Below are 22,389 nucleotides of genomic sequence, written 5' to 3'. Positions count from 1 at the left end.
AAAATCTTTTGTTAGAAACTGGAAGTGTCGTAAAAAAAGTACTCTAGGATCCTCAAATTAGGAAAGAGAAGTACTAATATGCGCATCAATGCTCCGCTCTCCAGGTAAACCGAAATCACTAAGGAAGGTTGAACTTGAAACTGGTGTTCCAAAGTCTTCAGTACAGAGAATAATTAAAAAGAAAAATATTAAATCTTACCTTGTCCATAATTTTCTTGAAGATGATCCGGACAGGAGAGTGGAATTTTGTTCTCGTATCATTGAGTTTCTTGAGCTAGATCAATTTTCACAGATTATTTTAAAAACCTATTTAATGAATTGTGTAAAGTTAGTAATTGGCATACTCAAATTGTTTTTTTCAGATGAGTCCACTTTTTACCCCAATGGTGCTGTAAATAGGCATAATAATAATTATTTTAACACCGGTAATCCACACATTCTTGAACAGACTCTACTCCAATCAAAAGGAAGTACTGTTTGGGCAGCTGGCAGTTGTAAAGGGGTGTTATCTTACAACATTTCAGACAGTACAATGACTGGGAATAGGCATGAACAGGTTTTAAATGAACAAGTCTAGCCAAATTTTATGGTTCCAGAAATGGATCAAGCAATCTTCCAACAAGAAGGTGCTCCTCTTCATTTTGCAAATCCTGTCAAGCGATTACTAAATGACAACCTTCATGGCTGTTGGATTGGTCATGGAAGTAATTTTTTTAGATTGGTCACCCCGATCCCCAGATTTAACTGTTTGTGATTTCTCTCTATGGGATTACTTAAAGGAACAAGTTTATACTCATAGCTTCAATAATGATGAAGAATTAAAACAATCAATTAAAGAGGAACTTCTCCAGATACCGCAGAATTTCTTTGTAAAAGCTTACGATTCATTTGTTAAGCGCTATTATCAATGTGTCACTGTGGATGAATTACAGGTAGAATAATTGTGGACTGTAATTGTAGGTTTTTTAATAGGCTATATTCTAAATTTCTGATTGAAATGCTTTATTTCTCAAGAATATGACAGTAAATAATTTTACAAAACCAAAAACACAGAAAATTTTAAATTTGTATTTAAAAAAAATATTTAATAAATTGTATAGAGTTTGAAAATGTTTTGTGCATAAATGGGCAAGTAATATAAAATCAAATGTTTAAACCTCTTCGTAGGACAACCAGTATTTTAACCCTCCAAGTGATACTCATATTACTCTACAGTAATAGGCCTTTTTATGATGACGTGCAGTGTTTTTTGTTTTAATTCATAAAACATATACTATATACCTGAAATATAACATATTATATATTAAATGTTCACTATAATATGTACTAAATGGTAATGATAAAGAAAAACTTACAAAAAATTTTTTTTCATTTTATTATTTACTAATGGCCTCGAAAAAAAATTTTTCCAACAAAAATTATATTTTTGAGGCTATTTTTCACAATTTCCATAGTAACATATTTGAAATTCATTATATACAAACGATTCACAATTTACGTTTGAACACAAAGATGTATAACACTTGTAGTTTATATTTACATGAAAATTGATTTTGAATATGTTTTTCACCAGCATAAACAAATCAAAAACTGCCAAAAAATGTACTTTTCATCAACAAGTTCCATATAATGTTTATTTGTATCTGCTTGAAAATATACCACACAGAGTATCAAGTAAAGGAACTCTTTCTAAACCATTTAGTATAAAATATAGCTGAATTACGATACTAGTTATTATTTTACGTCGTTTTTCACGAACGGCTCGGACCGAGCCGTTATCGATTCAGACGGGGTCCCTAACGGCTCGGTCCGAGCCGCTATCACTTGGAGGGTTAATAGGATTTGTTTACTCTGTATATAGAATGGTGTTTTGAAATCAGACTGAATTTTACAATAGGTATATAATATGTACTTTAAGTTAAATTGTTTTAACAGGTATCATTATTGACTTTATTTCTGACCCTGTTTCATCTGGATTCACATCAGCTGTAGCGCTGCTCATCACAATGTCACAGGTTAGTGGAGAGGTTTGATCAACACTATCAAACAGTTTTAACACCTTCTCTGAGGTTCTATACCGAGTGAAACCAACTAGCACCAATCTGGTTGTGTAAGGCATCGGCCACAGTCACATTGATTGCATTGAAAATTTATAGCTATTACAACATTATGTTCTTAAATCGGTAAATGTCTCTTGTCACAGTAAAGGTGTTTACTTTGAAAAATTTTATTTTTAATGTTTATTTTTAGATACAAAGTTGGGAGCTTATTTAGTTCTTTTATAGACACGTGTTATTTATGTGAGCTATAAATCAGCTAGAATATACCCAACTGTCTTAATATAATTTTACGATTAAATAACAGATTTAAATGACAATTACTTTAAAAACCAACACGAACAGAAAGCTTAACTCACAACTATTTACTTCCTCTATGAATGAATTAACTTAGGTACTTGTCCAACTAACATACAAAAGCAATCATACTCATACAAATATTTAAGCACAAAAACTGGGTCACTAGTGACTAGGCTTACAAAGGTTAGATATCAAAATTAATTAGATCTTGATTCAGGTTTGGTAAGGACTAAAATAAGACAGTGTTTGAACTTTTAAATCTGAATTAAGACCTGAATCTGGAATGATTAGCATTAGCATTAGCATCAGAAAGGATGAGGATATAAATCAGGCATTATTAGGTTCTGAATCAGACATGCCAGGATAATTACGAGTATCAGGATGTTATAGAATAGTCTAGTGTGGTTTTTACATGCTACAACAGCGTTAATGATGTAAGTAAGATTCTTTCTTTCTCATTGAAAGTTTAAATGTAAAGAGTTTAAAATCATGAATTTGTCTTAGGCCTATTTGTGATATTTGTCTTAGATGTGTGTCAGGAATAAATTACAATCAGGATTAATTGGAATCTGAATCAAGCATTACTGGTTCCACATATAATTTCATAGTTGGTTGTATTAGGTACAACTATGGTATGAATCCATATGCTCATAATTCAATGACCTTCTTTTACACTTACTAGTTGTAGCCACCATAATCCCAAACCACTCAATCTACGTAGACCACCAGAGAACAGTGAAGAGATTGGTTGGCCTCCTTGTACACTTACTAGTTGCAGCTACTGTAATCCCAAACCACTCAATCTACCTAGACCACCAGAGAAAAGTGAAGAGATTGGCTGGTCTCCTTTTACACTTACTAGTTGTAGCCACTGTAATCCTAAACCACTCAATCTACCTAGACCACCAGAGAACATTGAAGAGATTGGTTGGCCTCCTTGTATACTTACTAGTTGCAGCTACTGTAATCCCAAACCACTCAATCTACCTAGACCACCAGAGAACAGTGAAGAGATTGGCTGGTCTCCTTTTACACTTACTAGTTGTAGCCATTGTAATCCTAAACCACTCAATCTACCTAGACCACCAGAGAACATTGAAGAGATTGGTTGGCCTCCTTGTATACTTACTAGTTGCAGCTACTGTAATCCCAAACCACTCAATCTACCTAGACCACCAGAGAACAGTGAAGAGATTGGTTGGCCTCCTTGTACACTTACTAGTTGCAGGTACTGTAATCCCAAATCACTCAATCTACCTAGACCACCAGAGAACAGTGAAGAGATTGGCTGGTCTCCTTTTACACTTACTAGTTGTAGCCACTGTCATCCCAAACCACTCAATATACATATACCACCAGAAAAACAGTGAAGAGATTGGCTGGCCTCCTTGTACACTTACTCTGTTGTATCCACTGTCATCCTGAATCACTCAATCTGCCTAGACCACCAGAGAAGAGTGGAGCCATACCACTCAATGTGCCTTGTTTTTACTACAAGTATCTTTTAAATTAGTAAATGAAGCCATGAATTTCATCATAGAACTCTACATGCATTGATTTGACTTATTATCTAAATTCTTTATGCAATTGGATTGTGTTACTAGGTTTTATTTTGCATTTTATTTTCAAACTTTAATTTTTTTATTGTACAAGTGGTGCTACTTGTGCATTATTATTTCTTACGTTTTTCTACTTGCTTCAAAAAATTCATACTTATTTTAGACAACAATGGCTGTGTGATCTTGAAGTTACTATTCCAACCTTCCCTTTTGTCTTTTAAATATGGCTGAAGTTATTTTAACTAAAATCGTTTTATGTAGGAATTAAATTTATTGGGTGGATCTAAATTCATTAAAAAAATTCAAATGGTAATTTTAATATTTGGTCGATTTGGTTTAAAATGTTATGGCTATGTTGATTTAGCATAAAAGAGTTTACTTTAGAGGAATGGATAATTTTGTTACTCTCAAGTCATTTAATTTGTAGTATAATTTTATTTATTTAATTTGTATACTAAGAAAAAAGAAAGACTAATATTGTACATGACTTTAAAATTGATAAAGGTTTATACTCGTATCTTCAAAATAATAAATAGTATAACTGTGTAAAGGAATATATTTTAGAGTTATCTACTCCTATCACATTATTATCATGCTTACTTGATAATAAGCAAAATTATTCAATGTGCACTAGGAATAAATAAGTTTCACTGTGACAAACACAATAACAAGGAGTGTCACTGGGGAAAGGAAATATTATACTTTCAAATATGACATCACCTTTGTGTTTTAATCTTGCTCATAAATTTGATACTGCTTATAGTTTAACATTGTGTATCTCTGCACTTTAGTCTATTAAAATTAGGATCTAATCCTGACATCTAAAACAGTTAAAGCCTGTGGTAATTTGTTTTGCAAAAAGAATTATCCTAGTAATAAGTGATAAAATGTTACATTATTAAGAATGTGGGGTATTTTATGAGGGGATAAAAAGAGGGATAAAATGGAACGTTAACAGTATTTTGCAAATATCTCAAGAACCACAAGGTGTAGCTCAAACATTCTGAAGTATAAACTGAATTCATATTAAATGTTGAACGAAGATTCTATGCGTTTTTGATTATGACAAAAGTTACAGAGATAAGGAAGAGATAATATGGCATTATTTTAGTTTTTATTTTGTCTTTGAACTTGCTTGAATAGGTCAAACTTTTGGTTTAAATAATGATTAAGCAACACAATAATCCTTTCAGTGCCACATCTGGAATGGGCAATATCTGGTAGTAACAGCCATGGGTAGAAGTTTGCAATGTAATGGTTAATTTTGTCTTTGTAGTTTTACAGTTAAATTCACACATTACATTGAACAATAATCAAGTCCAACTGCAAACTGTAGACTCCTTCTGTAGTCTTTTTAGTAGACAAGAAATCTTTAAGATTTTCTTAATTTTGAAGATTATCTTCATGGATGTTTTTGAGAAGTCATGTCTCCAGTACTCAAAGTTTTGGATAAATCCACTTTTTCCAATGCAAATAAGATACTAAGAGGTACCATTCAAAATTATTTGTCTGATTGGTTGTAAATAGACACAGATGTTTACCAATGTTTTTCAACTCCATTGTGGTGTATCTCTTTTTACATTACCCATCTACAACTTTACTCCTGGAACACCTGCAGTGCTCTTCAACCTTGTTGTTTTAGTGACATAATGCAGGCTTAAACGTTTATTTTAACTAAACTTGTTTTTTTTTTTAATTTTTACCCAATTGTTGTTTAACATTTTTGTTTTTGAAACAGTATATATAAAAGTGACATTGATATTTTTATTTTGTATAAGCTCATCAGTTCTTACTGTAGGTATCGTTGAGTGTTATGTTAAGGTTTAATCAAGAAGTGTTATCTAGAATTTTTTATTGCTTTGCTAATGGTTACAAGAGACTTTACGACCAAATTTCAATTGAGTTGGATTTCACTTCAATCTTTTCTCATTCTTAATTAAACTCTACTCTTAGTGAAGTGCTTCTGTAATTAGAGACATTTTTACATATATGACCACATAGGAAACCTAAATATTTGAATCTCATATTCTAGTGATCTTAGATGTGATTTGATTATCTTATTAACACATTGAGTGTGGCAGACGCCTTACAGAATACTGTTTGATGTCACTCTGGAGTTAACACACATGGTATAAATGCACATTTATCCATCTCTTACTTGTAATGAATCATACAACAATGATGTATACCACCAGGTGTGGTTTGTTGTCTGTAGCGTTAATAAACTTAAAATGTATAATAATGAAGAAGTTGAAGATTGAAGGACTTTGTCAGTAAATTTATAAAGTAAACACATTATTTAAACTTGAAAATTTGACACTTGATAATAAAACAAATAACAGAGAACAAATATTGTAAGACTATACTAGATACTATAATACATAAACACTATACTGGTAAGCCTAAAAAAACAAATACAATTTTCATTACAAACTTAAACAATGGTACAGCTAACTAAAAAGAAAAAAATCGTACATGTTTGTATATTCAGGGAATGTACACTAAACAACATAATGGAAGAATAGATCTGAATTAATGATTATGGTTGCATTAAACTTAAATCTGATTTTGTAAAATCAAATCCTATAATTATGGCATTTTATCCCTTCCATATCCTCATAATTATTTACGGCATCACAAAAATTGACGGAATACTTTTGTACACTTAATGTAGATTATTTTTGTATCTCACCATGTTTGTGCTACACCTCATTGTTTTCCAAAATATTTTCAAAAGACTTAGAACATGTCTTCTTAAACTCTTTACTTCCCCTTCTCACAAAAACCTGAAGCTCTAGGCTGTGTAGCTTTTTACCACTTATTACTCAGATATTTTGGATCAATATGCCATAAGTATAAAACTTATTTGGATGTATAAGTAATAATTTGTAGTTATGAAGACAGCCCACACTTTTGTATTTCATGATAGATTTGAAAAAGAAAACAGTGTTAAAAGGCATTCTTATTTAAATTTCAGAAAAGAACTGAAGTATGGCCAGTGGTAGCAGATGTAAAACTCCCCTACTTCCCATTCCATTACATTTTACTACACAAAACTCAAATTTTCAATTAGGGTGGGAGACCATTTTGACTTCTTCCATCTACAGTGGATGTCACTGAGATCTAGGTTAGGTTGATTTCTCAAGCATTTTAACATTTAGTGGGCTTTTTGACGTCCAAAAAAGGTACAGTACAGTGGTTAATGGTTCTTTCTTAAGCATTTTCTCTTGTATCAATCCTGATCCCCAAATACTTTGTATATATTTCATAAATATACACAAATGTGATCTTTAAAAATAATCAATATCAATTACTAAATTTTTTTTAAGTTACCACATTAACCTAAAAATAAAAATAATTTAGTTTTTCTTTATATATCTGATTTTCTTTAACATCAAGATTTTAATTATTGCAGATTGGTTATATATTGTATTTTATCAATGATTTGATTGCAGGAAATCTAATAACTAAAATTGTTATAATATTACCCATGAATCGATTTGTGATGAAGATCCTTTGATAATTTTTGAGAAAGTCAGAAATTTCTATCCAGTGAGTAGCGTAATATCTCTTAGCTCAATATTCATGAAGTTTAGTTGAGCAATCAGGCATTAGTTCTGATGGGATTGCAGACTTAAGCCCTGGTTTTGGAAGTCATGTGAAACTTGTTATCAATATATCTTCAAATTAAAAATAATACAGTATAAGGAACATGAATAATTGAGGAGATCAGTCCTTCTACATGGAACCTCACATATTAAAAAGCTTATGGTAATTTTTATGCGTGCTTTGACAGGTAAAAGACATTCTTGGAGTGAAAGCTGCTGGCTCAACGTTTGTGGAGATGTGGATAAGCCTGTCTAGAGATATCCACCACACAAGGCTCTGGGACACTCTATTGGGCATTGTCTGCATCATCTGTCTCTTGTTGTTGAGGGTAAGTTCTAAACATCCACATAACTTTATTCTTGAATAATAAAGTAAGAAACAATATGTTTCTTTAATATTTTTTTCCATTTCACATTTGTAAAATACTTTTGTATTTTGTAACATTTTGACATATTCTCTCCATTATTGAAATACATATATGCATTGAGTAGGACCCTTGATTATAGGTAATCAAGGGTAGGACCATATTAGAGGAATGCTGATGGCCACCTTTGGGTGTAACGTAAGACCAATTTCTGTTTATTACTGTAGCAAATTTTATCAGTATTTTTCACCTTATGCCGACTCACCTCTTATACTGTTTGATAAAATCTACAGACAGGCATGGAGACGAGAATTAAATTAAAAGAGAAACAGACCAACCTATCAAGGTTAAGATTTTATCACTATTAAATTGGGTTTCAACTTAAGAGTCTATTCTGACTGTATGTTTTAACTGAATGATGCTGTATCCCTTGAGATGAGTAAATAAGCTAGTAGAGAGGAATCCAACCTAAATTACAAGTTGCAAGGATGGCATTTTAGGTTAGCTTTACAAGAAGGAAACTCCCTTTTCATTTCTATGTTTACCACTTCTGTTGTGGATCTCTATTTTATTTCCCCCTTACAACATGTAACTTACTCTAAGCAATCACCTTCTTGCCACTTCATAGGATTCTTACCTAGACATATTCTTATAAATGTGATACAGGACAGCATTCTTCTTCTGATTGAAGATAATGTATCTCTAACAAGAAACTATTGTTACTTAATTTATTTAAAATAACAAATATGAAATAATATCATTAATATTAGCATAATGTATTTAATATGTATGGTTACAAACTGATAACTAACTTATTATAGATACAGTACATACACAGATAAAGTAATTTATAATTTGATGCAATGAATAGAATTATTTAAATATAATTTTTAATAACAACAAAAATTAATTTTATTTACAAAATATTAATGTTTTAAACTGTTATACAGTATTAATATGACATAAAAACATTTAATCTAAAAAATAAATATTAATGATATTTAAAGTATACATATTATATTAATAAACTGAAACACTTGTCTTCAATATCAAATGCTTCTAGGTGTCAAACGAGACAACTCAAACAAGGATTCCGTTCCTTTAGAGGGCTATTAGATTTTATATAGTTCAAGTAATCTATCGATAACTAATTGATAATTGAAAAAAATTTCAAAGGGCTTTAGGTCCTTATTTCTAATAAGGTCCTTGAATAATTTCTTGAATGAATAATTTTTCAGGTCCTTAATTCATAAATAATATGTAATTTAATTTTTTGTAAAAGAACAACAAAGATAAATATATATTTCATTTTATTCAAATGTTCAAGAACTTTTTCTTCCTCACCGATGGATAGTCTTTTAGAAGAACACAAGTTAGCTTTACATTTTGTTGTTGTTCTGAATAAGTATAATGTGGTCAAATAAAGAGATAAAGATTTACCTTTATTTTACAGATCTATATTTATATTTATGATTATGTATTTTTTGGAATTGTAGAAATTAATTACCTTTATAATATTAATTTGTAAAATGAGTAAAGACAAGAAAATATAGGCCACATATTTATTAAAATAAATAGATTGTGTTATTTATTTTTACAATATGAACAACACTGTCACATTTGGGATCACAAGTCGCTGAGTACAAGGAGACAAATGTTGCCGCTCATTGATAGAATGGGTGTTGCGAGTCAATCGGAGACAAACAAAACCATTACTGAGGTCAAGGACAATGGACTTGCTTATTTTTATTTGATGCCGACAGAGATAGCGCTCATAACGTCAGCTCACACCAATTTAAGTGATTTACACGCTCCTAAATAGATCACACACAAAACAAAAAACTAGGTAGGTTAGTCACTATTTCTTTGACATGGAAAGCACCAGGTTTTTGTATGTTGGTGTCCTGCACAAGGCTACATTTCAGTTCTTCTTTCTGTAAACATCATTCCTATGTGGAGGAGAGGCAATTAGATTGGCTGTCTTCATAAATCGGTTAATTTCAATATGCATTTTATGAGTGCACAAATTTCTACTAAACATTCTCCCAACTAATAAAATATTTTAAAGAAAAATATTTGTTCAAAACTAAATTCAGAGAACTCCAGATTGTGGAAGTAAATTATTTGATTAATTAATTACCACAACAAGCATTTGTCATCAGGGGTTTTCTTAAAATTTGGTACGTTATTGTTTGTATTTAATTTTGTTTTACTGTTTTATTTTTTACATGTTATTTTTATACTTTTATATATTTACCCTAATTACTGGTTAGATTAATTTTTGTACTTTTATTTTCTTATTTCAAAATTCAATTACAATCAATGTTTTGTGGCATACATAATCTTTGTTTATATGACCCTTGACCAAGGAATTCACCATTACATGAAGTGAATACAGATGTATCTTGTCTTGATATAGGAATTGCCAAATTAATTGCAAGAAATGCCAGGATCTAATTATAAATTTCAAGAAAGATTAAAATTTTATAAAGTAAAAGAAGAAGAAGAAAGAAAGATAAATATAATCCAATTTAAGTTTGATTAAATATTTGATTTTTTAATAATTTTAAATGTTATTTTTATTTTTACCTATAATAATTTAAAAGAAGCTGCTTAACTAGTGCAGTAAAAATATGTATGCATTTGCATGATGATCAATAATTTTTCCTGAACACTGTCTGCTTGCTTACTGATATATATTATAGCTATCCCAACATTTGACAAAACACAAGCCAGCATTAGGGCAGAATCAAATTGGATTGGCTAGGCTAGTAAATCATTGTCGGGCAAGATAAGAGAAGTGACATACTTTCTAATTAGAGAGGCACAGCCGTCAACAATCGGACATGAAACTGTAGCCCTTGAACCGGACAGGAACAGAGAAATTAGTCACACTCTCTAATAGATGGACAAGGTTACAATTGACCTCTTGATTCTCTGTGAAATTAAAATGTTTTGGTCAATCTTATCAGCGTAGCAGGAATGTTAATTTTTCCATTCCACAAGTTATCTAAATTTATCATTTATAATTTATATTTTTTTACTATGAACAAATTTTATATCTGTTTATAAATTATATGAGGTGTGAAAATTGCTGTATTAAATACACTCTTTTTATTATATTTATTAAATATGGTGTACATATATGTAAGAATAAAAAAATACAACATTTTTTACAAATAAGGTTACAAAGTTATCAAACAGTTAGTGGAGCAACTTGATGTTTTTGAATTGGATTTCAGATTTTATATTAATCATTAACATTTTGTTCTTTTTATTGCATTGATATACTGTCTGAATATTAGCAACTAAAATTATTCAATACTTTTATAAAAGTTTCAAACAAATTTTGAAAAAGCATTACCGAGTCAAGCCTTGAAGAACCAGCACAAATAATTTTGACTGATGATCTACAATGGGTTACCTACCAAATAAGGAGGAATGAAATGAAGTGGTTGAACAATTTCAGAGAAGAATTTTTATTTTGAAACTTGTTAAACATTGTTTGAAACTAGTAAAAGCTGGTTTGAACAGAAATTTCTCCCTTGATCTCGTTGTCTGACTTGGATACTGGCTGAGAGCAGTTCTATCTTCTTGTGTGTTCGTGCTCTGGGTCAATTAATTGATAGCCACACTTACCACTGCAATTGAATGCTGACCCATTTGTCTTTTGCGTACAGCTTGATTTAATTCTTGAAAGTGCTTTTTCAGTGATGTATCTGTAGTTTACTATTTTCACTGCTACTACTAAAGTGTTTTTTATTTAATTATTTTAAAGTTATGGTAGTTTTTAAACAAATTTGTTATTTTTGTGGTCAGTACATAAATACTACAATATGAGCACTTTAAATACCTCCTGCTCGATTTTGTTAACAGCAGGTCCTAAGTATGCATTACACACAGTTCATTGCACATGACATCACTCAACATATGGAAAGTATTCCTGATTGGCATATTATTTCCTATAAGTATCATACTACACTGAAACTCAATGGATTTGTATTTTGTACTTTACTTTAACACCACAAGTTCAGTTCTTTGACACTAATGTTTCTTTCAATCTTCAAATATTTCGATATGGTGGAAAAACCATTAGTTAATTTTTATGCTTCATGATTCAAAAGAATAACATGATTATTCTTCATATCAAATATCTTTGATATGTGTTACAAGAACAGAAACACAACATTTTGAGAACATGAAGTCATTAGTCATTCGTTATTTGCACATTACGTATTATATGGGTACAAGGTACACAATACAGGTGCATCGTCAAAGACATAAAATACAAACTATCTTAACTAAAGCTAAAATACATTTTGTATATCAATCTGCACTTATAACAGCCTATAATATAATACACCAACAGATAATATAATACAACTAAATAAAAAAGACAAATTAAAATATTAAAACCTATTAAAAACAGGAGGGTGCAGAGAATTAGTTCCAGCTATCAAGCAGGTACTCATCCAAGGAGTAATATGCCTCCTTCACCAACTTATCCTTTAAATCCTTTAACATTTGTTTTTGATTAAGGCAGGTGATATGGGGAGTCCAAAGTTTATACTTATATCTATGCTATATAACGCTATTGAAATGATAACTGTACAAAAAAGCCCAATCTACTTATTCTGAGCTGGGATGACTAATTTTACCACTAAAAAAGACCTTTGCTTTATGTAGCAGTTTGTTAATCTCATTTAGGACTCACTCGAGAGTTTACATATAGTTAGTACGTGATGCTGTCATCTTTTCTGATGTAGACTGAGGTAGTTCAAAGGAATCAGTTTAAGAATGGATCTGAACACAGAGTCTTGGACAGTTACATGTTGGGTAGTGAGTGGACAAAGGTTAGCACCATGGACCATGATTAGCAAATTACGTAAAAATGAACCATCTTGTAAACAAATACATGTTCGTAATACATGCAAAATCTCCTCATGTGTAGAGTATATTGGATGATATTATAATATCCCCCATCAGTTTAAATGTGCATGTGCCTTTGTCCAACCAGTGACAGGTAAGGCTGTAGCCCCCAAGTAATAGATATCATCTTAACATTTAAATAACTAATTTATTATAATCCTAGCTGAATTTAATCAACTTAAAATAAGAATTTTTATTACCAAACTTAATGTTATATCGTAACCTAACAACTCACACATTGTTGTCTGTTTTAGATGCTGGGAGACGTGAAGATAGGGCCGGCTGAATCTACTGGTATCCCCTGCACTACATTTCAGCGGACCTTCAACAAGATCCTATGGCTTATCGGCACATCTCGGAACTCCATTCTAGTGGTGCTTGGTGGTATCCTGGGTTACAATATCTACCAACCGGGAGTTCCAGACCACGAGCAATCGCTGTTGGTTATTGGTCAGTTAACATTTACTCTGTATTACTCTCAGATTATGATGATCTATCTAGGTACATTGTTCCTTAAACCCCTGCACAGCTGAGATAAAACAGCCAAAAAGCAACTCATAATGCTTAATTTTACTAAGAATACGAAGAGATAAGTTTACTAGTTAAAATAATTCTTAATATGGATTTATAGAAATTTGAGTAATTTTTTTAGCTAAGTATGACTATAGTTATTTTTAGTATAGTCTAGTGTTACACTAAATCTTACGAAATCCATATATAGATATGGATTTCGTATAGATGTGTATTGTGAATATACCCTCTACACAACAAATAGTTCAATACAAGTATTTATTTTGAGACGAATATGGCATAAAAATAATAGTTATTAGAGTGAGATCTAGCTTAGCTCTTGTGTTTGAGTGAAGAGTTATCTAAGACTGATTGTTTCTTACTAAGTGTCCTGTTAGTGTAGGAATGGCAACCTACAATTTTAACCTGGAGTCTGAACCACAGATACTGTGATCTTGTTTGTACTGCATAACTGCTGAAATCTATTTTCAATGCCAAATTTTATACCTCCAAATCGAATGGATGCATAGATTTCAAGTCATCAATTTGATTGCAAGGCGTATCCAAGGGTGGATCTACAAGGGTGGATCCAGTACTAATCTTGCTACTTTTATTTCTAGAAATTTAGAAAATATAGAGTTCTAGAAATGTTTTATTTTTTATTGAGTGATTAAACTGGCTAATAACTAGAGATTTTATGTTAATTGGTGTTCCTACAGGACATATCCCTCCTGGACTCCCAGAATGGGAACTGCCTCCGTTCTCAGTAGTCCAGAACAACATGACTGTAGGGTTCCTAGAGATGGTGAGCCAGATGGGGCAAGGAATTGTGGTACTCCCCCTCGTTGCTCTCCTGGAGAACATTGCTATATGCAAGGCTTTCTGTGAGTATAAACAAGTTCATTATTATGTAGAATACAATATAACTGTGGAGATCGTAATACAGACGTGGCAGGGGATTGTGGTACATCCCCTTGTTGCTCTCCTGGAAAACATTGCTATTGCATGGTCCTCTATGAATAGAAATGAGTTCATTATTATGAAATATACAACATGACCGAAGAGATCGTGAGCCATATAGGCCTGGAAATCATAGTATTCCCCCTCATTGCTATGCTGGAGAACATTGCTATCTTTAAGGCCCTCGGTGAGTAAATCCAACTTCATTATTAGATAGAATACAATGTAGCTGTGGAGATCGTAATACAGATGGGGCATGCAATTGTGGTATGCCTCCTTGTTGTTCTCTTGGAGAACATTGCTATTTGCAAGGATCTCTGTGAATACATTCAAATTCATTATTATGTAGAAAACAACATGACCAAAGAGATCATGAGCCAAATGGGGCAGGGGATTGTGGTACTCCTTTTCTTAGCTATCCTAGAGCAAAATGCTTCTCTATATTTCTGAATTTTCTTCACCACAATTTGTTGACCCTGAAATCTGCCACCCTGGGCCTTATATATGAGCTGATATATAAATCTTGGCCTGTGTTGTAAAGATATGATGTAACAATATGGTGAATGGTTTCACTTTCCTACAGTAAACTTTGAATTGGGACGAATTTCTATTACTTTTGGAAAAGTTTCCTCAACTATTCAAGTTTTATCATGACCTTTAAATGATGTTATGCAGTACCTAGTTAAATTTTAAAAATGCTACATTAAATATATAATTATGTTGAGATGATTATTCTACTACATAGTTAAGTGAAAATATTTGTTCTGAAAAACTGATGTATCAGAGAAACGTTAGCAGATAAAGGCATTATTATTTGATTTGAAATGGATTACTTTAATTCAAAATTTCTTCGATCTATTACTTCTGTTTTTCATATGTGGATATGTTACATCTATTATGTAGCAGTAACATAACTTTCCGTATTCTTATAGACAGTCTTTTACTAGTAGCCTACTAATCCTCCAAGAAAACCTCCTAATCTGTTAGATGCATCTTAGCAGGCTCTGGATTTAAAGAGATTTAAGTTCACATCGATTTTATTTCTGCTGATCTATATGATATCTGGTCATTTTAAACTGTTAAATATAAGAACTGACCTTGAAAATCATGAAAAGTTTGTATCACAGTTTAATATTAATATTGTTGTTTCTGCTTGTTCCCAGCTAATGGCAAGACAGTAGATGCCACTCAAGAGTTGATAGCAATTGGACTCTGCAACATTGGAAATTCGTTCTGCAAGAGTTTCCCGGGTTCGGGATCTCTGTCTCGGAGTGCCGTCAACAACTCTAGTGGTGTCCGCACTCCTCTTGGAGGTCTCTATACAGGTATTGTAACTTACAGTCATGTGGAAGTTTTTCCATGATGGGATAGTTTTCCTCAGAGAACTAACAAATGGCTTCCAAGTGTCTGCCTATCGCATCCAGTTGATTATGGGGATTGATAACCATGAGTGATATTGGTAGACATTTTTTGAGTGCTAACCCCCTAAAAAATAGGGTGTTTTCAATTAATCACATTGCCTTCTTTCCATATAAATTCATTCAGGATCCAATGGTCTTAGTGTACAGACTTTCTTTTAATACATTTGGGCCTTTTGTAATACATCTCAGTTGCTGGAGGAATCTTAATCCCAAACCTAGTTATACACACTTTTATAGCTGGATGAGATGATCCACAGTACTGTAAGTGCTATACAGGACCAGGTTGTTCATCCGCTTACATGGGGATTGTGTGAAATTTCATTGCATTAAAGAAAAGCTGAGTACGGCCCTGCCTAAAGCCAATTCTATTTAATATATCTTGGCTTCTTTCTCTCCTATTTTATTGACACTATGTAGTCCCTACCCTTCATTTGTTCTCCAGTCTAAGTTAAAAGAATAAAAAGGGCTTGCTTTAGAGTTGAACCTTTCTAGAAAGAAAGTGCAACAGAATAGATAGCTCAAACTTTAAAAGACTAGATTAGTTATTGAACACTGCAAAATTGTAAAGTAATTGTAAGAAGCATTAACCTGATGGCATACTACGTTAAGAACAAACAGCTGGGAAAAGCAGTACCACAATCACACCGTGATGAGATGGTCTCGCTATGAATCTTTGACTACATAGTTTTACTGTTGTTTGCTCTATAGCAGCACTAAACAAGCTGTAAACTTTAGTATTTTTCATAATTAATTTAGTGCTTCTGATTGGTACAATGTGTAAAATATTATTATTTTTTTAATTGTAATCTGCTGATATTTGTTATTATTTTGATTATAATGGAGGGGGAAGAGATGACACTCACAGCTGTAATTGATGTGGTGTAAAATAGCATGATCACATTTCAGTAAAAGCTAAATGTTGTATGTATATGTATACAACATTTCAGTTATCAGAAACAAGTCACCTGTTTACCTGTCCGAAAATTTCAAATTTATTTCCGATATAAGTGAGCGACCTACGAGAAGGGGATCCACGTTACTCTCAATTCCTGTTCATCGATCGAACTTCTTCAGTAGGTCGTTCACTGTTCAGGCATGTCGCCTCTGGAACTCTCTTCCTGATGATATTCGTGTTATAGTAGGTCGGGCTCGTTTTGGGGCGGGGGTCAGGGACTTGTTGCTGGGCGGTCTGTAGGGGTGGCGGATGGCGGTGCTCGTGGCGTGCTTGTGGTCAGGCTGTGTGTTTGAGAGAATGAATGTAGCAATAACAAGAAACTATTTAAAAAGTAAATTGTTAATTTAAGTTTTAATTTATCTTTGTTTGAAAATTTTCTACATATTCAGCTGATAAATTTGATTTTTAATTATCACATAGTAGTATATATTTTGATTAAATTTAAATTTAAAATGGAATTTTTTATAGTTTTAAGGTCATTAAATGTAAATATGTATATATATATCTGTATATTATGTGAGGTTGAGTGGTAGAGAGGGCTAAATAGCCCTAACTCCGCCTCTTGAATAAAGGCATATTTCATTTCATTTCATTTCATTTCCTTTTTTTGATGAATTTAAAACACTTAAGTTTAATTTGTTAAAGTATACCTTAACATAACTATACCTTCTATAATAGAACTCAAACTATTGCAAATTTGTTTATAGAACAAGCCAAACATTGAAATTTTAAGGTGTTAAAATACCATTAAAAAGTAGCAAGCCAATGGGTTAAGATATATATCTTCTGTCAGTCAGCCAGTGACTTCCTCAACCTAATTTAAACTAAATATTTTCATATAAAAATGTGATGATTTTGGCTTGTTTAAAAAAAATATGAACTAGCATACGTTGTAAGACTACAAACATTTGACAAAACAATATCATGTTCTACAGTGTTCTGATCAATAAAAAGTTTCAATGTCATCAATGCAATATGTTTATATAGTCATATTACTTGTTTCAAGCTATTATTAATCTAAAGCTTGAAGCTTCTATTAATCTAAACACTACTATAAACTTTTTTATTATTATTTTCAATGTTTAGTTAGTATATGACACCATGATCAAATAGTTAAATTTACTGTAGACCGTTACAGGAATCCTGGTGATCACCTCTCTGTTATTCTGTACTCCATACTTCTACTACATCCCCAAGACTGCATTGGCAGCAGTCATCATTGCAGCTGTTGTCTTCATGGTGGAGGTCAGGGTGGTTAAGCCTATCTGGAGATCCAAGAGTAAGTATCCATTCCTCTCACTCATTTATTAAGGAGTGGACACCCACCAGTGGAACTTTCCCCCATAATAGTGGAAGACTGTATTCAAAACAATTAATTGGTGTAATCACTAGCTTTATTGATGTAATTCACAGTGTAATAACTATCAGTGTTATTGCCTCTGAATTTTTAATTTCACATGATGTTTTATGGGTCATAAGTGTTCTTTATGAATTGGGCATGAATGCGATTGTTTTGGATTGGTTTACACAATATTGTTCTTACCATTTCTTGTTATGATTTTAAAATAGATGTTTGTTTGGAGTTGGTTCACGATCATTTGAATATAGGTTGTGTTTGTTTGGGTTGGTTCACATGGACTTGTTCTCAGCATTCTTCGTATGAACCAACCAAGTGTTTTTATTATTTGGGAAAGCCACCTGAATATCAAATATTAAGTAAAATATGAAGGAAATTAAAATTAATACTTGAAATAACTGTTTTTAGAAACTTACAGAAACAATTTTTTACAGAGAGTGACCTTATTCCTGGAATTGCAACCTTCATAGCTTGTCTAGTTCTTAGACTAGAGGTCGGTATACTGATTGGCATCGGACTGAACTTAATAAGTATCCTGTACCACGCAGCAAGACCCAAGATTTCCATGGAGATACTCAAGGTGAGAATTAGAAATATCCTTTAGCAATGCTCTAATTAGAGTTAATTTTACGTTAACATTAGATAATTCAGTGATATTTGAAAAAAAAAATTAAAACACTAAACTGCTTATTAGTTTATTATAAGGAGTTAAAAACGAATACTTGTGAATGGAATACATAAGATTTCTATATAGAGATTGGATTAGCAATCTCCAATTTTTTGTATTTTAAATGAGATTTTTGTACAATATTTTAAGTTGTTCATTTACAAAATATAGAAATCTTACATTTCATATTTTGGTTTAGAAATTTTCTAGCCCCATCTAAAACCAAAGTTGTTGATTTAATACAACTGTAAATAGTATATTAAAAGTAAATATAAAAATATTTTACACAAATAACAGCTAATTTTAAAGAAAGACTTGCACAAAGTGTATAAACAGCTTATGAATAGGACTCTTGAATATTGGATTTTTAAATATCCATAGCAAGGTACTGTTAATCTTATCTAAGCATTGACTGCACATAGTAACATTTGTTTTATGTCTGATACATTAGAGGTTTTATTGACTAGAATGCTAAACCCTATGCACTCGAAGGCAGTATTTATAATTTGTCCTTGGAGCTTGTATGTCCAGCTGTACTGGCCAAGATATAATTCGTCCATAGCTCGTAAGGCCAGCACCACTGGCCACTAAACATAGCAGTTATTTTCTTATATTATCTTTGTTTTATAATGAATGGTGAGTGCTGAAACCTATCGAGCAACTTTAATTTAAAGTAATTTTTAAGTAAAGCAGTAAATTTACATTAATCTATAATTCTTCTCCAAACATTGACTGTGCAAATAAGACGAATGACGCATAGTGGTCCTATACACTGAAGCGATAGAAACCTAGACAATTTTACTAGTAAACATGTGCAAACTATTCTTGACTACACAATAGGTATGTATTTTTAAACGTTTTATTCTATATAAAATGTAAAGACTGGGGAAAAATGTAAAATAGTTCATGTCTGAGAATAACATAACTGTAAAAGCCTACTTTATAACATTTTATTACATATCTTTGTTGACAATATACGTATAACAGTTAAATTTCCCAAATGTATGTTTATCTTGTATTAGTAAGATTCATTAAAAATAAATTTTAAATTATTTTTCATTTCTTCTATTAAACATTGTAAAGTATTATGCAAATAACGCATAGGAAATTGAAAAATAATTCCAATCTTGGGAGGTAAACAACAAATATCGCCACCAAGCTGTCAATGAAATTAGTGGCCATCTGTACTGGCCATACGAGTTGCGAGCGCAAACTACAGCAAAACTAATGCGAGTTGTATGCAACCTTGGTGTGGCCAGTACTGCTGGCCTTTTGAGCACAAAGGGTTAATATTAAAGTCAAATACACTGATTAGTACCTAATTTATAATTTAGGTACTCAAGTAAGCTCTAGCTGCAAGCATTAATTGAGTTCTACGTAAGTATATCATCACCTCAATTCTAAATCAAGCTAATAATCTAAACTTCCTATCAGAAGAACTTTAATGAATAGTTTAATTTGTTAAAATATAATTTAGGCTAAACCACTTCAATATTATATTTTGTATAGTATTGTTGTACTACTAATAAATATTAAATAGTTAGATTAATATGAAACGATGTGGGACCATCAGGCAAGTTTTATGAAGGGAAAGTCAACAATCAATCAGATATTACTCTTTTAAGGCAGACTTGCCAAGATATTGGGAGTGTAATAAAGATTTCTATGCTATTTTCCTTGACTTCCAAAAAGCATATGAGAGTATAAAAAAAAACTACGAAGAGGTCTGGGGAAGTTTAAAATAACTAACAAACCTATCTATGCTGAGCATCACAGACTCAAGATGCTGTCTGAATAAACTGTGAATACGGAATTAGCAAAGTAAACACAGAAGTCAGGAAAGGAGATAGGCTCTCCACCATTCTTTTCAACACCGTTGTAAAGAAAGCACTACTAAAAATAGCAAAAATTAGTGCATGTATTAGATAAACCAATGTAAAAACAACACAGTATATTAGCCTTCATACAATGTAGTTATATTAGCAACATTAACAAGAACAGAGACCTTTTATACAAGATTAAAGGTCTGGTGACATTAACAAGAACATTAATGAAAGAAGCAGAAAAAGGAAATTGAGTGTCAATGATAAAAAAAAACTAAAAACATTCACTTTATGAGAAATCAAATTGAAAATAAATAGTCATGGCTTTAGAAAAAGTATTTAGTTTTAAATACTTGGGAATAGTTATATTAATTAAAAGTACAGAAAAACTAGAAATACATAACAGAAATCTTGCTAACAGAAGTCTGTATCTCTGTAAAGGCTATTGTCATCAAAATCCGTCACACAAAACACAAATTTGATTATACAAAACAGTTGTTACACCCAGTTATGCTTTATGGGTCTAAAACTTGGAAATTAAACAAGAAAAAAAATGTGTTAGTCTTTGAGAATAAAGTACAGCGGAAACCATGTGGATCAACATACCATGTGATTCTAATAAAATTTTGTATTTTTTTAGGGTTGATAGAGGATGTGAATACAAACCTTTTTGTCCAATACATATGGGGTTGTAAATGATGCAAATATTGCAAAACATAGTTTTCCTTTTGAGATTCGGTCAGAAAGATGCAAAGCTAGAGGAGAGGGAAAGAGGAGCGGGATATCAACTAAAACAGCTTATAAAAGAAACCCTGAAGGAAGGTGCAGAATATCATTCAAAATGAAGTAGACATGTTGGTATAGCTAACTCAGAAACACAAATCCTTTATTTCAACAGAAGTGGCTGAATAGCATGTAAAAGAAAGTTGACTTGACAAGGAGTGAAATCAGGAATTGCAGAGTGTTCTCTTCACCCTCTTCCACCCATACCGGACGTATGCTTGATTACATTCAATTTTGAATTTTAATAATATCTGCTCATTCCCACTATCTCAGATATTGCCAATAAGGCAGTCTGGATTAAATAATTATAGTGTGCTTTAATAGCGTGGCCATCTGTACTGGTTTTTGCTTTCAGGGCACAAATTTTATTGACATTCATTTTTTAAGTGGTTTTTTTTTATGTTAGTTAAAAATAACTAAACAGATGATTAATTAGACAGATGAGATCCAAAGATTAGGATTTTTAATAATAGTCTTCAGGTGTTAACACATTCATCAGCCATATAAGAGAACACGATGATGATTGTTAGGGGTTACAGAGTAGAGTGGGAGGGGTGCCCACATCATGAAAAGGATATTAGCGAGGTTAACAGAAGGAGATAGACATCGTCTTCCCACTTTGACTAGACCAATATTGGTCTACCTTTCTTTCAAGGTGAATGAGACGAAGAGTACCCCACAATAACCTATGTAGTGTCTATTAAATGTGATCCAACAGGAGATGTTCTAAACTTCTCCTGTCACGCTGGTCCTTTCAGATTTATATGTAATATACATTATCCAGCTTTTTTCTTTATAAAAGAAAAAAGTGTACGCTTCCATACTTAACTTGCAGCTTCCAATTATTGGAAGCTGCAAGTTAAGTAATTATTACCCCCTTGTTGTAATTCTTTTCACAAAGTGTCTCAATAAAAACTCAGTTCTCCATGAATATAACTGAAGACTTGGTGTCTACCTCGCTTTAAATCTTTCTCAACTATAAATTCCAAACTGTAACTTTCAGCTTTAACAACTATTTGAATTCTCACAATCAACAATTTACGACAATTAGGTTCTCTCTGTGAACTGGTATCTCCAGTTATGTAACTGAAGATA

General features: G+C 32.0%; 1 protein-coding gene across 4 annotated transcripts in view; it reads left to right on the top strand.

Moving 5' to 3' along the window:
- The window catches only part of LOC124354495 (sodium-independent sulfate anion transporter), a 55,197-nt gene that overhangs the window by 22,882 nt on the left and 9,926 nt on the right, over window positions 1-22,389 (top strand). For all 4 annotated transcript variants that reach the window (XM_046805003.1, XM_046805004.1, XM_046805002.1 and 1 more), the window contains 7 exons: window positions 1,936-2,015; window positions 7,713-7,853; window positions 13,073-13,268; window positions 14,048-14,212; window positions 15,452-15,613; window positions 17,803-17,943; window positions 18,456-18,601. In XM_046805003.1, coding sequence (XP_046660959.1) covers window positions 1,936-2,015; window positions 7,713-7,853; window positions 13,073-13,268; window positions 14,048-14,212; window positions 15,452-15,613; window positions 17,803-17,943; window positions 18,456-18,601 — 1,031 coding nt within the window. The remainder of the gene's footprint in view (window positions 1-1,935; window positions 2,016-7,712; window positions 7,854-13,072; window positions 13,269-14,047; window positions 14,213-15,451; window positions 15,614-17,802; window positions 17,944-18,455; window positions 18,602-22,389) is intronic.

The sequence above is a fragment of the Homalodisca vitripennis genome, chromosome 2, assembly GCF_021130785.1.
Source record: "Homalodisca vitripennis isolate AUS2020 chromosome 2, UT_GWSS_2.1, whole genome shotgun sequence".
NCBI classification, from domain to species: domain Eukaryota; kingdom Metazoa; phylum Arthropoda; class Insecta; order Hemiptera; family Cicadellidae; genus Homalodisca; species Homalodisca vitripennis.
The sequence above is the reverse complement of the archived record's forward strand: the minus strand, read 5'-3'. Positions and strand labels throughout refer to the sequence as shown.